We start from the raw sequence: 12,695 nt of genomic DNA on the forward strand, positions 1-12,695 counted from the left end.
TAATCCGGTTAGATCCGATTCAAGATGCACTCCAAGACTCACACAAACAACACTGGGTATGTCGGTTTAAATTATGATATTATCGGACATCGAATTCTCGAAATGAAATTCGCTCAACTGGTAATGCTACTCCCCGAGGACATACAATCTATATCACATTCAACTTTAATGGGGAGGAACTCGTTATTTTATCGGATAATCGGAAGGACACAACACAATGAGTTTCTCCACACTCCTTTATTGCTTTTCGCAACAATCGGCTTATGGCTTTAATTGTCTAAAGTGCAACTTGTACGTCATATAACAAGTATAATAACTTTCCATGCAACAACAGAATGAAAACGAAGCAATTCACAATCAGCTTTGATCTAAATGGGTGGGTGTACGCGGCATTGGCTTCGAGCCAGCAGCAGCAGCCAGGTCCCACAACTGCATCAGCAAACTATTAAGTTTCATTTTTACTCGTCTGACTATTCGTTATGCTGGCTTCGGGGCTAGCATCGCTGCTCGATGCGGTACTGCTCTTAGTGCTCGTTCCACTGACCGGCGGCACGGGTGACACCGATGAACCGAATCCAACCATATCACTTGGGTCCACTGGGCGCTCCGGAATGTCGTTCAGTACATGGGTTCTAGCCTGCACGGCCAGTTCCGCCTTGTAGCGGTCCAAATCTGCTTCCGTCATCGAATCACGACGGTCCGTTTCCTGTGTAGGATCAAACGAAAAGCTACATTAACATCGTCCTCCTGGACTTGTATGGAAATGACCGTGAATTCATGGCAAGCGATTAGCAACAAACATGCAATTGACTGGACACAAACGGAAAAAATTACCCGAAGGAAGTTCCTCAGATCAACCTCACCGTCCTGGTTGGTAACCTTTATTACCAAAATGCCACTCTGATGGTGCTTCTTCCGATGCCGGCTCAAGATTGACGGAGCTCCAATCTATTAACACTCGAAATAAACCAAAAGCTATTTTTGAACTATCCCACTTACAAAATGCGGCACAAATATCAAGCAAACACATGAAAGCCAATTTGAATGTTCTTTTGAGTAAATCGAATCGACATTTGTTGTAGCATTCAGCACCTATCGAACTCACCTCGTCCGCTACGACGCTGAGAGCCGGTTGGGAGATATTCTTAGCAGGATTCAACTTCGGGGCACTGTCTGCCCGTTTGGAGTTGAGCGACTGGTCAGATGCCTTTCCTTCCTTCCGTAGGTGCGGCTGGGATACCTTATGATTGATTTCCAGCGCCGATTTCAGCAGGTCTACCTACATAGTAAGGAATGAAACCAAAAAACTTTTTCAATATATTACACATATACGCGGCGATGATGTGCCAACTTTCAATGTGTGACTTTCGGGGACGATTACCTTCGAAGCACTACCGCCACCTTTGGGCACTCGGACGAATTCGATGTTATAGCTGCTGCGCCTCCTAGACAGGGAATCATTCACGTCTCCCTGAAAGAAGAAATCAAAATGGTGGAGGTGTTGTAAATTGGAATTTATTTAAATTTATATATTTAAAACAGTTCAGTGAAAAGCGTTCTTAAATTTGCTTTTGCACAAGGTAGGTGAATTCATATTAATATATACTCAAAAGTTGCCATTTGCTACAAGATTGAAATATTAAGTTTTCAATTAATTGTTTTAAATAACGTTGAATGTGATGTTCCACATGTTGCACAAACAGATGGATGAGTACAGCATAGTACGTAATTATTCATTATTATATCATGCATATTCACCAGGTTTGTGATTCATGAACTGTGCACTCCATTATTTATTACCCCCCTTCATTTGGAGTTAATTTGCCACACGCGCATCCTAATATCATCAGCTGTTGCTACATCGTCTGTCGTATTTTGTAGTGCGAGTTCACCCTTTTACGAGCAGACATGCTTCGGGATGATTTAAGGAACCGCGAACATCTTTCCACAGCATGATTGATTATCTCAACGGTGCACACGGCGGTGGTGCTACCGCATAAGTGCTCGGTTCCGGTTAGGAGAAGTGCACTTCATCAGAGTGTTGGTTATGACACCGATCCAGCTGTTCATAAACGCATTAAATATAGACTGATAATGTCTTTTTCCTTTGTATTATTGTCTGCTACTTTATCATCACGATGTGTGTTTTAGTGTACAATTGCTTCGTCGAGCTTTCGGGAGGGGTCTGTTCTGGTTAAACTTCTAATTGTTTCGATTGAATTTCAGTATCAAGGCATCAGTTGGGAAAAAATCAGTTGGGTTTCTTAAATTTGCTTCCTTGAAAACGTTTATATTTATAATTTTGATCCTCTTGTCACCGTGCTGGTAAAGAACAGTGGTTTTCAACCGGGGGTGAATTTACCCTCAGGCCTATTTATTTGTAAATTATTGGGGTAAATTTTGACTTGTTATTCTAACATTCCTGGCGCATAGTTGTCTTTATGTAATGATTGAGCCCACCAAGCATTAAGATGTTAGTAGAGAGTGTCCAGAAACAGGTTTCTAATTGGAAAAAGTATGGATTTATGGTGGTATCCAACGATCGAAATGGTGAGTGAAGCGAAAGCAATAATGTGAAAAAATTCCTCCAGAGGCAAGATTCGAACCCACAACTTTTGAGACTCCAGCCCAATGCACTAATCCTTATACTATCCCTGAGGTATGATGACGTCCCAGAAAGAACATATGATTATCGCACTGATGACATGCAAGAAACAGGACATTGAGGAGATGGTTCTCAGAACCCAAAAGGCGCTAGTATCTACCGTGAAGAAATATGACACGTCAACGCGGAGGGCTGATGAAGCTGAGTGAGCATTGGCGTCGGTAGAAGTTACCATCTGAACTCGGAGCTGAGGGATTTGGAGGAAATTGTGGTAAGAATCAGGCGTACCCAAAAAGGCGAGATGCTCTTCGAGTTGAAGGAGTATCCCACTGCATTAAGAGACAGAAGTTAAAGTAGGCAATGTTACGATTGGATGGTAGAGGTGCCCATTGAGAGCCGTCCTACGAGTGCATAAACAAGCGGAGATATGCTTCAAGTGTTTGGGTTTTGGACATTTGAGAGGTACTTTTAAAGGCCCGGATAGATTCGGATGTGCTGGACATGCGGGAAGGCGGGCCATCTTGCGGAAGACTGCAGGCAAAGGCCGAAGTGGATGCTTTGCGCTCCAGCGGATGAAACGGGCATCAGGGTGGCTTCAAATGTAGTGTCTACAAAAATTTGAACCATTATGACACCGCACAGCAACTGTTGTGGCAGTCTACGAGAGAAACTATGTGCGATGTCGCTTTGATCGCAGATCCGTATCAAGTCCCCCTGATAACGGTAACTGGGTGGCGGATAGATCGGGAACGGCTGCGGTGCACATTATGGGTAGATTACCCATTCAAGAACGTGTAGATTACTCATTCAAGAACGCTCATACGAAGGGTTCGTGATCGCCAAAATCAACGGCGTCTTCGTGTGCAGCTGTTACGCTACTCTAAGTTCATCAAACCTTAACCGAGTTAGTCGACCGAAAGTAGGTAGTCATTGTTGGTGACTTCAATGCCTGAACTGTAGAGTGAGGCAGTTGAGTAACCAACAATATAAGGGGACCCAGGGCTATTAAGACAGTGGGGGTAATTCAGACCCCCTCGATTTCTCAGAAATAGCAAGACTTTCTGACTATCGCACATATTCGTGGAACCGCTATTCTGAAACATTAATTTTGAGAGCTGAAGTTGATTCTGTGTTCGGTGTAGAAAGGAGATACCACGTGTTTCGTTGTTTTGCTATTCTCAAAACAAAAATCATTATGATGGAAAAAACGTGATTAAAGCAACAAATAAAAGTAAAAAAATTAATGGTAAGTATTCCAGAAAGCTTGAGGCTCCTATTTCATGGAATGATATATTTTCGAGACGCCCACCACTTTTGTGCGATATGAGAATACGAGGCTATTCGGACCCCCTATTCCGTCAACCACGGTTCAGCGGCTTGCGGCTGCGCACACCATTGCACACGCCACAGCAAAGAAAATACATGGGCCGCCAATCGACAACTGTGACATACCAGATTAAGTTTTTGTAAAGGAATTTATTTTTTTTGCTTCTTAAGGAGTGTCTCTTTTCACTAATTTATAAGTAAACATAATTCCATTGTAAAAAATTAAAGAAAATTGATGGTCTGAATTGCCCCGTAGGGTGGTCCGATTTACCCCTGCATTGTAAAAGGATGGAAAAACGTAGATGTTCGCAAATCGTCACCTAGCGCTGCCATTGATTGGTGCAAATGAACCTTTCACGGTACCAAAATGGAGCTGATGTTTTAAACTAACAATTAGGACTTTTTACCGGTAACTGTTTTTCACATCTATCCACCTAAAAGGGCGATTTGCTTAAGTAGGTCCGAATAATCCCGGGTTCCCCTACATACATCCTGCTGGAAGCTCTAGCGAAGCTAGACGTTGTGCAATGAAGGTTCCATTAGCATATTTCAGAAAGACGGGAGAGAGTTTATCATCGGCGTCACATGTGTCTACACATAGCGACCAACGGAACCCTACTGCGACACGGAGAAAGATGACCGGCGAGCAAAACTGGAAGACGAAAGCTTCCCGGTCCGCATGAAATACGAAACGTGGTTCTGCATGCTGCGATCCCGGCATATCTAGGTATGTTCAGGATAGTGCTACAGAAGTGTTTAAATGAAGGCATCTTCCCCGAAATGTGGAAGGTACTGAAGCTGGTGTTGCTGCCGAAGCCAGCGAAGCGATCCGGCCTCGTATGGGGCCCACTGGATACACTCGAAAATCTCCTGGAAAGAATCATCCTTAACAGGCTGACGAAATGCACGGAGGGTGAGCGCGGACGGTCCAAGGTCGGACTTCGCAAAGGAGTATCGTCAGTGGAGGAAATTCGGACAGTGCTCGAGAGTGTGAAGGCATCTAAATGGAAGCAAAGAGGAGATCGTTACTGCTATGGGGTCACGATAGATGTAAAGAATACATTTAATAGCGTTAGCTGGGAAGCCATCGCTGCAGCTCTGCACAGAATCAGGCTCCCCGACTATCTATGCCAGATTCTGAAGAGCAGAATGCTGCTCTATAAACAAAGGACAAACGTAGTCAATACGAGTCACAGCGGGCGTTCCTCAGGGCTCCATTCGATTGGGTTTTGATATTGCGGTTGCCAGAAAAATGAATATCGTGGGTTTCTCGGATGACGTATCACTAATGGGGATGGATGAGATACTAGAAAAAGTGGAGGTGTCGGTGACAGAGGTAATACCACAAACAGACCCGATCGAGAACTAGATGAACGGGGTCAAGTTGCAGATATCACAAGACGGAGGTGTTGTTGGTCAGCAACTTCAAAGCAGTTCAGCAGAAGCAGATCGACGTCGGAGGGCACGGAATATTTCGATACTGCGATATCGGGTTCCTGCCGGAAGTGCGGCGCTGAAAACCTAGCGGAACCGCGAAAAACTGAACAGGACGTTCGGGATAAAGGCCGTACGAGTCGCGTGCGAGTACAGAACAATGTCGTATGGTAGTATGCGTTACCGCCAGGATGATCCCCATCTGCATCACCTTGACGGTTGATATCGAGTGCTACAATTGGAGCAACACCAGAAATATGAGAGAGATGGTGAGAATCGATTTGATGGCGAGGTGGCAGTAGGAATGCGACAATACGGAGAAGGGAAGGAACTTACCGCTCATCCCAAACCTGTCGACGTGAGTCAATGGAAACCAGAGAGAGAGGTGAACTTCTTTTTAATACATCTCCTTTCGAACGACGGATTCTTCAGGAAGTATCTTCATCGGTTCGGGCCTTCCATTTGATACTTGGTTTGTGAAAATCGATGTGACTTTAATTCTGAATATGCCCGAAGCCCTGGACTTTCGGGATTGTCGATATTGGACAATAACTTAAAAGAATTTTTGTTTAGCTATCAGCGATCTAGATCTGCAAATCACAGTTATTAAGCTGTCCATAAAAAAGTTAAGCTCTAAGGTATTACGACTGTACCGGTTTATATAGGAAATACCTATGTAACCGTATTAATCAACCTATATCTCAGGAACCAATAATCAAATCTGAATAAAATTAAATAGCAGTCAATGAGAGTGTCGTATTATTGCCATATTTCATTTGTAAAAAATCGGTCAAGAATTCGTTGATTTGACATTATCTTGGAGTTTGGCAAGTTCCCTTGGGACATCAAGAACTGTCATAGGCGGTAAATGTGGTCAAGGCTACTTCGATTGGTCATTAGTGATCAAGACCCGTAATGTTGCACACATTTTAATATGTATTGTATCATTTGGACATCATGATGGTACCAGTTTATATGGGAATTTGCTGTGCTAAAAACTAACAAGCATGAGATGTTAATCAGCTGAACTCAAGAATATTCTCAAATAATAAATTTAACGATTGAAGCAAAAAAGCTTGATATTTTAAAGCTGTCTGTTGAGGAGATCTTCCTAAAGCACGCTTTTTCCGCAATTACAATCAATCATGCTCCATTATATACCAGTTCATTGATTTGTACGACTATTTCAACCTTTACCAAAATCACGCACGTCTATGTAACGTTTTTCAAAGTTAGATACTCTTAACTAAATTATCATTCGTGAAGCTCCACGTGTCTTCTGTGGTTGTACTGAATATTTTCCAAACTTCAAGACCATGATGAATGCCCAATCAATGAATCTCACTCAGATCTGTTCAGATGATGTTGAAAATAGTATTTACATTCAAAATATTTACCAATCAACTCGTATATTATAGCACCCTCAAATATTGACCAATACTAACGAGCAATCGAATTGCTGTTCCTTTCGCAGTTGGATCTAAGAAAATGAAACCACAACGCAATACCAATCTACCAAAGTGCCATTTTTCATGAACTACTTTCAATATTTCCTGGTCACAAACATTCAAAGTTGGGTAACGTTCAACAATCCTCTACTTTGGGCCATTCCAGGGAAACGAAAAAAAAACTTCAGTACCCATTTGAAAGCTAAAGCAGGACGAAATATAAAACTTTCCTAATGAAAAACAATTCCTTCCCCATTCATCCGTAGGATTTTCGAACTACTGGCCAACCGGGCCTGTTTCGGAGAAACCACACAGCTAGACTATCAGCCTACCAGTCAGTGGAGGGGAAAAAGTTTTCTTTCATTTCCTCAAAGCATATTTGCTTCTTCTGGTGCTACACGAAATTGTCTTAAATTTCACCAACGAATGCTTATGGGAGCCCTGATGGCTTATGTATATCTTTGTTGGCAATACTTTTTTTATACTACGAAGTCTTTTGAGCATTCCAGAATATATTTTGGCGTGTGATGCCATTTTTCCGGCTGACTCGTTCTACCCATCTTTTTAAAACGGCACATTTTCCGGGAACTTTCAGCCGTTGGGCATACGATGCGTCGTGGAATCGAATTTAAAAGATTCACAATACTTTCTCGGCCAGCCTTACGGTGTCGGTGTCGAAAACCGACAGCGGAAAAGTTTTTCCCCTTTTTGGTGCCAAAAGTTGGTTATCCCTGTTTATTTACGGTAGGTTTTCCGGCAGAAACTTACCCGAGAGCCACGCGGCAATGATGTTAGTGAGCCGATTTGGTTGTACTTGATCATCAGCGAGAGACGTTCCTGGGACATCGAGGTGCCCTGGTCTTTGGTTTTGGGTTCTTCGGCGTCCTTGTTCTCAGTTAGTTTGTCCGTTTCGCCATTTTCTGCATCGTCATCGGCATCCTGCGGAAAGAAAAATCAGTTGGTTGTTAGAAGAGCTATGATTAATTTACAATGGCTCGGGTGTACCCCATTAGGCATAAATACGTTAGGCATAAATACGTTAGGCATAAAGACGTTTGGTATAATGGACGTTAGGCATAATGGACGATTGGCATAATGGACGTTAGGCATAAATTATCATATTGAAGTATCCTTTAAGAAAATAACTTTTTGATGGTTACAGCCTCGGGTGGTAAGAACGCAAATGTTTAAATTTTTTTGAATTACTTTGGAAGCTGACAAAACTAGATCAACATTTTATTCTATTGTAAATACCTCAAGAAATCTTCACTCAAATAAAAGATGCAGAACGAATGAACATCGATTGAACGAATAAACAAATTGCACATCTCTAAAATAGGCTACATACTCTTGTTTAAAATCAGTATATTTTGTATGATTGAAACACATCAACCCCCCATGTTTTTTGTAAACAAAAACGTTTTTAAGCATCTAAAACTTTTGATTTAGGCAGAATTTACTCAGAAAAACAAGGAAGACCAGTAACTGGGACTATTAGAACTTAGAACTGAAGTTATTGCTATTAGTCTGATATAACTCTGCTGGAGCAGTACCACCAGAGATATTGACAGTTAGCGTTGATAAATGAAATTTTGATAAATCTTAATTATTTTCATTATTATTGAAAACTGCTAAAGCGTATCTTCGACGATCTTTTCTTAGCATATAGAATATTGAAAATGTTCTAGGAGAATTGTGCTTAGCACCGGAAGGTAAATATTGAGCAGCTTCCAGCACTGCGAAAGCAGCATCTTTCAAAGCGACTTTTTCGTGTTTCTTGAATCCTGTGAACGCTAGAAAAAAGTTGGGCATGTAAGGATTAACTTAGATTAGTTGTTCATGCATGCATGGTGTAATTGTCCAAGAAGAAAATATACAACCTAGAAGAACAGCTCATGAAAGAAAGAATGATGCAATTTACTAATTCATTCAACAAATATACGAATATTGCTGGTTCTATATTGATTATCTCCCATATTCACAGTGGCTGGATTCTCGAGGCCATCACAAATAGAGCTACGGAAACTTTTTGATGTGAGAGAGATTTTATTCTTATACTGTGATGAGTTACCGAAACGAAAAAGGTATCGTCACAAACGTAGAATCCGTAGCCTAATGTGGATCAGGAACATAACACTGCCAGTTTCCATTGGATCCAAAATTAATGTCTATTCATTATTTTTTCCCTTTTTTGTTAACAACTTATTGAGTAAATTTGATCAATGTTGTAACGGCATTTAATTAGCAAGGGACTGGAAGGTGAAGTATATTTTTTCAATATTAATAGCCTTAGTACTCAAGATAGAGCAAGGAGTTGAAGGAAGAATGTTTAAAAAAGCATGGAAAGGGTCATATGAGCAAGCTTAGAGTTTCCCAGCGACTTAACCCTTTGTCTGCTACCGCAGGAGTCAGGATCTTTTGGCATAAGAAATGCGAATCACATAAGTCTGCGGTATGCCCAGACGAGCGTAAAGTATCTTTGTATTTCATGCTGTCGGAACCGATCTTCAATTCCTTGCTCTCCCTTGAGTACTATGGCTCTTAATATTGAAAAATATACTTCACCTTCCAGTCCCTTGCCAATTAAATGCCGTTACAACAGTCTGTTCATTATTTTGCTTTTTTATATATTTTGATGCAGCTATATTAGTAATACATCTAAAAGGCTAAGAATTTGCTTGTATCAAAACTGAAGGGATGTTTTCTTCATCTCGTCTACAGCAAAATAGAAAAAAAAGCTCTACACTTGTAAGGGTTAAATATCTCACAGGGTATTTTTCATTTCGGAGTCTCTCGCTACAGTTATGCGAAGGTATGGTATAGCAATGCGTCATTTTTTCCTAACCTAAAAAAACAAACGAAATCTCTAACGAAAGCCTTGCGATTATTTTTACATTTTTGCGAATTATCGTCCATTATGCCTAACGTACATTATGCCAATCGTCCATTATGTTTAACGTATTTATGCCAAACGTCGCGCAACCGATTAATTTACAATGGCTCTGATACTGATTTCGTTGTTTGGTCCGAGTTGCTCTAGATTCACTCCACTGTTTACAAAATCCATATAGAGAAGATAGTTTCGAGCGAACCTAAAGCGACTCGGACCAAAAAATGAAATCAGCAGTTACTTTTCTTTTTCCAGTAGTATGTCAAGTACAATTTTCTGAAGAATAACAGTGTTATTATAGTTACTTATCGGATGTGCCCAACACTCCATTTGAAATTAGTGTTACATTCAACTTCTGCAGAAGTTCACTACCACAACACTTACTGGATTATCATACTTTCTCAGCCAGATGGCGTGTATAAATTTGTACGCCAATCCTCCAGCAACCGCTACCAATCCCATATATCGGAAGGCATCTCTGGTTCCGACCTCTCCAATCAGGAATCCACCAAAGAAGGAACCGCTTCCACGGCCCAAACTAAAATGAGCCATACCTAGAACACCAATGAGAGTGGCTAGCAAATTTTTCGGCGCCAGCAGAGAACAGTATGTTGCAGCAGCGACCCACATCAGGTGGCAGGACAATGCCTCCATAGCCTCAAACGGAAAACACCACCAAGCATTTCTGTACAGATTATAATAATTATTTTACAAAAAAGATTTTTTAATTAAACATAGAAAACTTACTCGATCAGCGAATATCCCACCAATCGACACGCGTGAGCAATGAACGCAATCACAATCAGGTTAACATGGCCGACAACCTTGGTTATGCGACCAGCCCCATAAAGGAATGGAATACTGCTTACCGTTCCAACGGTGATTGTGATTCCTGAAAGTAAAACTCCCGTTATAGTTGTCACGTAACTTCAACAACAAACTTACCCAGCAGATAGTTAGGAGCACCCAGTTCTTTGAGATATAAGAATAGGAAACTCTCGATGAACCCCCAGAAGTTACCCAGCAAGAACAGGAACCATATAAATATGATAACATGTTTAAGTTTCAGCAAATTCCACAAATCCTTAAACACATTATCAGCCGGTAGTTTTTCCCCCAGAGGCATCAGGAACACGGATATCGAAGATATGACCAACAAGATATCGTAGGTGTAGAAAGCTGCTGAATAATCCGTGTAGCCAAGATCTCGGGAGAAGAAATCAATCATGATACCGGTAATCGGTGAAAAAATCGCCATTCCAATGCTAGAAAATAATCTTTCACGCCCGAAATCTCCGCCATACTTCTCGATCATAGTAAGCGCAATCGGGTCCATAATCGTTACGCCCGCTGACAGCATCGTAGTCGCCAGGAATCGCAAACCAAAATAGACCCAGAACACCTTGTCGTCACTTTCTTTGTAATCCGGAGGACAGATTTCCGGTCCATTGTTCCGAAAGTGACACCGCTGAACCATACAATCCGCTGCCAGTTCACTCAATCGTTGGTTACTATTCAGTGTCATGTTTGATGAAAGAACCAACCCTCCGCATCGCAAATCTTCCTCTTCCAAAGCTGTCACGTTTACTCCTTGCTTCCAAAGTAGCTTCACACCGAACCGTGTCTTAAAATCGGTTACCGTCTCATTGTCGTCGTGTTCAATCTCCATGCCAAGCTGTTCAATAGGTTCCCCCAAGTCAGGATGCATGTCCAGCACGAAGAAAGCCGAATCACCACTTCCCGCAATGACCCAACTCTCCTCGCTTTCATCCGAATCAGGCTCATATATAAGTATCTGCCCTGAAATTCAAATGAATGAGCTAATCGAATGAAGTTAAGCAATGTATGTGTCAACAGCAAATAAATCTTACTATCAAGGTACGCTTCCGTCGTGCTAGGACTGTAGGTTGAACTACTAACTGCTTCTAGCGTTCTATTCTTCTTGGTGATCTTTTTATTGACGATTAGTTCCAGATCGTCCTTGTCGCCCACGTCAACGGGCGCCAAAATGGGAGAAAAAGTAGGCGGGGGAACAATTTCAATTTTTGGATTCTGCTCCAACAGTAGACAGTGATCCAAGCACTGATCCACGACGATGTCAATTTCTTCCTCCTCCGGACACTCACGACTAGGGCAGGGAGACCACCAAACCTGAAAACCGGCAGAGTCCATGTTACAACATTTCCTAAAACAGCAAACGAGCGCCTCCTGACTTTAATGAAGTAATTTCCAATTCATAAAGCGAAGGGGTGTGGCTCGAAAGGCCAGGCTCAAATATTGTTGAACATAAATTGCACCTACCTCTACGTTGCCCGTCTCCGGATGTCTCATTACGTATGCTTCCGGCAGCTTGCCGGGAATTTCCTGTTGCGGGATCAGCATCAACGAGTGGTGAAATAATGCATTTAACAGCAGACTCATAATCACCACCGGCTTGTAGCGTCCGAACTTGTCCACCAGGAAACCTGTTTGGGTTAGACCGGACAGAGGAAAGTGGGAAATTCAATTTCAAAGAGTAACATGGAAGCGAAAATTTACGGTGAAAATCAGATTAGCCTCGTTAAAGACATTCCGTCACAGCTGTGGATTGCATCATACCATTCGCCAGAACAACGTTGATAACTTTTCGTACTGAAATGGAAATCATGGGTTTGCATATTACTAGTGATTTTCGATTCATCCGAGGAAAACTGACGATGGCTCAAAGTTCGATCACAGCAACCATCGAGGACGAAAGTGATTTTTTTCACTGCCGTCATTTTTCTCTTTAGCTAATCTAGTTTGGAAATGGAAAATGCAAGCCTATTTAAAACTCCGCCATGAAATCAGTGCTTTTGACCGGGCCATGAGGCCCAGTGATACATAGTGACTGGCATCAAGCTACTGCTGTCGGAGGAAGTAGTAGTATCAACATCAACATGGAAGCTAGTACCGTCGCCCAGTGGCTGGAGGCTGGCCAAAACATCAAAAAATTAATTTTTGAAATATTGAT

The 12,695-nt window shown here is 41.8% G+C and overlaps 1 protein-coding gene across 11 annotated transcripts in view; it reads right to left on the reverse strand.

The window, feature by feature from the left end:
• Positions 1-218: 218 nt before the first annotated feature.
• The window catches only part of LOC131682227 (uncharacterized), a 102,365-nt gene continuing 89,888 nt past the window's right edge, over positions 219-12,695 (reverse strand). For 10 of the 11 annotated variants that reach the window (XM_058963561.1, XM_058963564.1, XM_058963565.1 and 7 more), the window contains exons 4-13: positions 12,005-12,168; positions 11,575-11,854; positions 10,649-11,503; positions 10,451-10,595; positions 10,088-10,388; positions 7,582-7,752; positions 1,382-1,471; positions 1,106-1,279; positions 835-948; positions 219-706 (exon numbers count right to left, since the gene is read on the reverse strand). In XM_058963561.1, coding sequence (XP_058819544.1) covers positions 446-706; positions 835-948; positions 1,106-1,279; positions 1,382-1,471; positions 7,582-7,752; positions 10,088-10,388; positions 10,451-10,595; positions 10,649-11,503; positions 11,575-11,854; positions 12,005-12,168 — 2,555 coding nt within the window. In that variant the 3' untranslated portion in view covers positions 219-445. The remainder of the gene's footprint in view (positions 707-834; positions 949-1,105; positions 1,280-1,381; positions 1,472-7,581; positions 7,753-10,087; positions 10,389-10,450; positions 10,596-10,648; positions 11,504-11,574; positions 11,855-12,004; positions 12,169-12,695) is intronic. The other variant, XM_058963571.1, reaches the window with a different exon arrangement.

Source organism: Topomyia yanbarensis, chromosome 2 (assembly GCF_030247195.1).
Source record: "Topomyia yanbarensis strain Yona2022 chromosome 2, ASM3024719v1, whole genome shotgun sequence".
Classification (NCBI taxonomy): domain Eukaryota; kingdom Metazoa; phylum Arthropoda; class Insecta; order Diptera; family Culicidae; genus Topomyia; species Topomyia yanbarensis.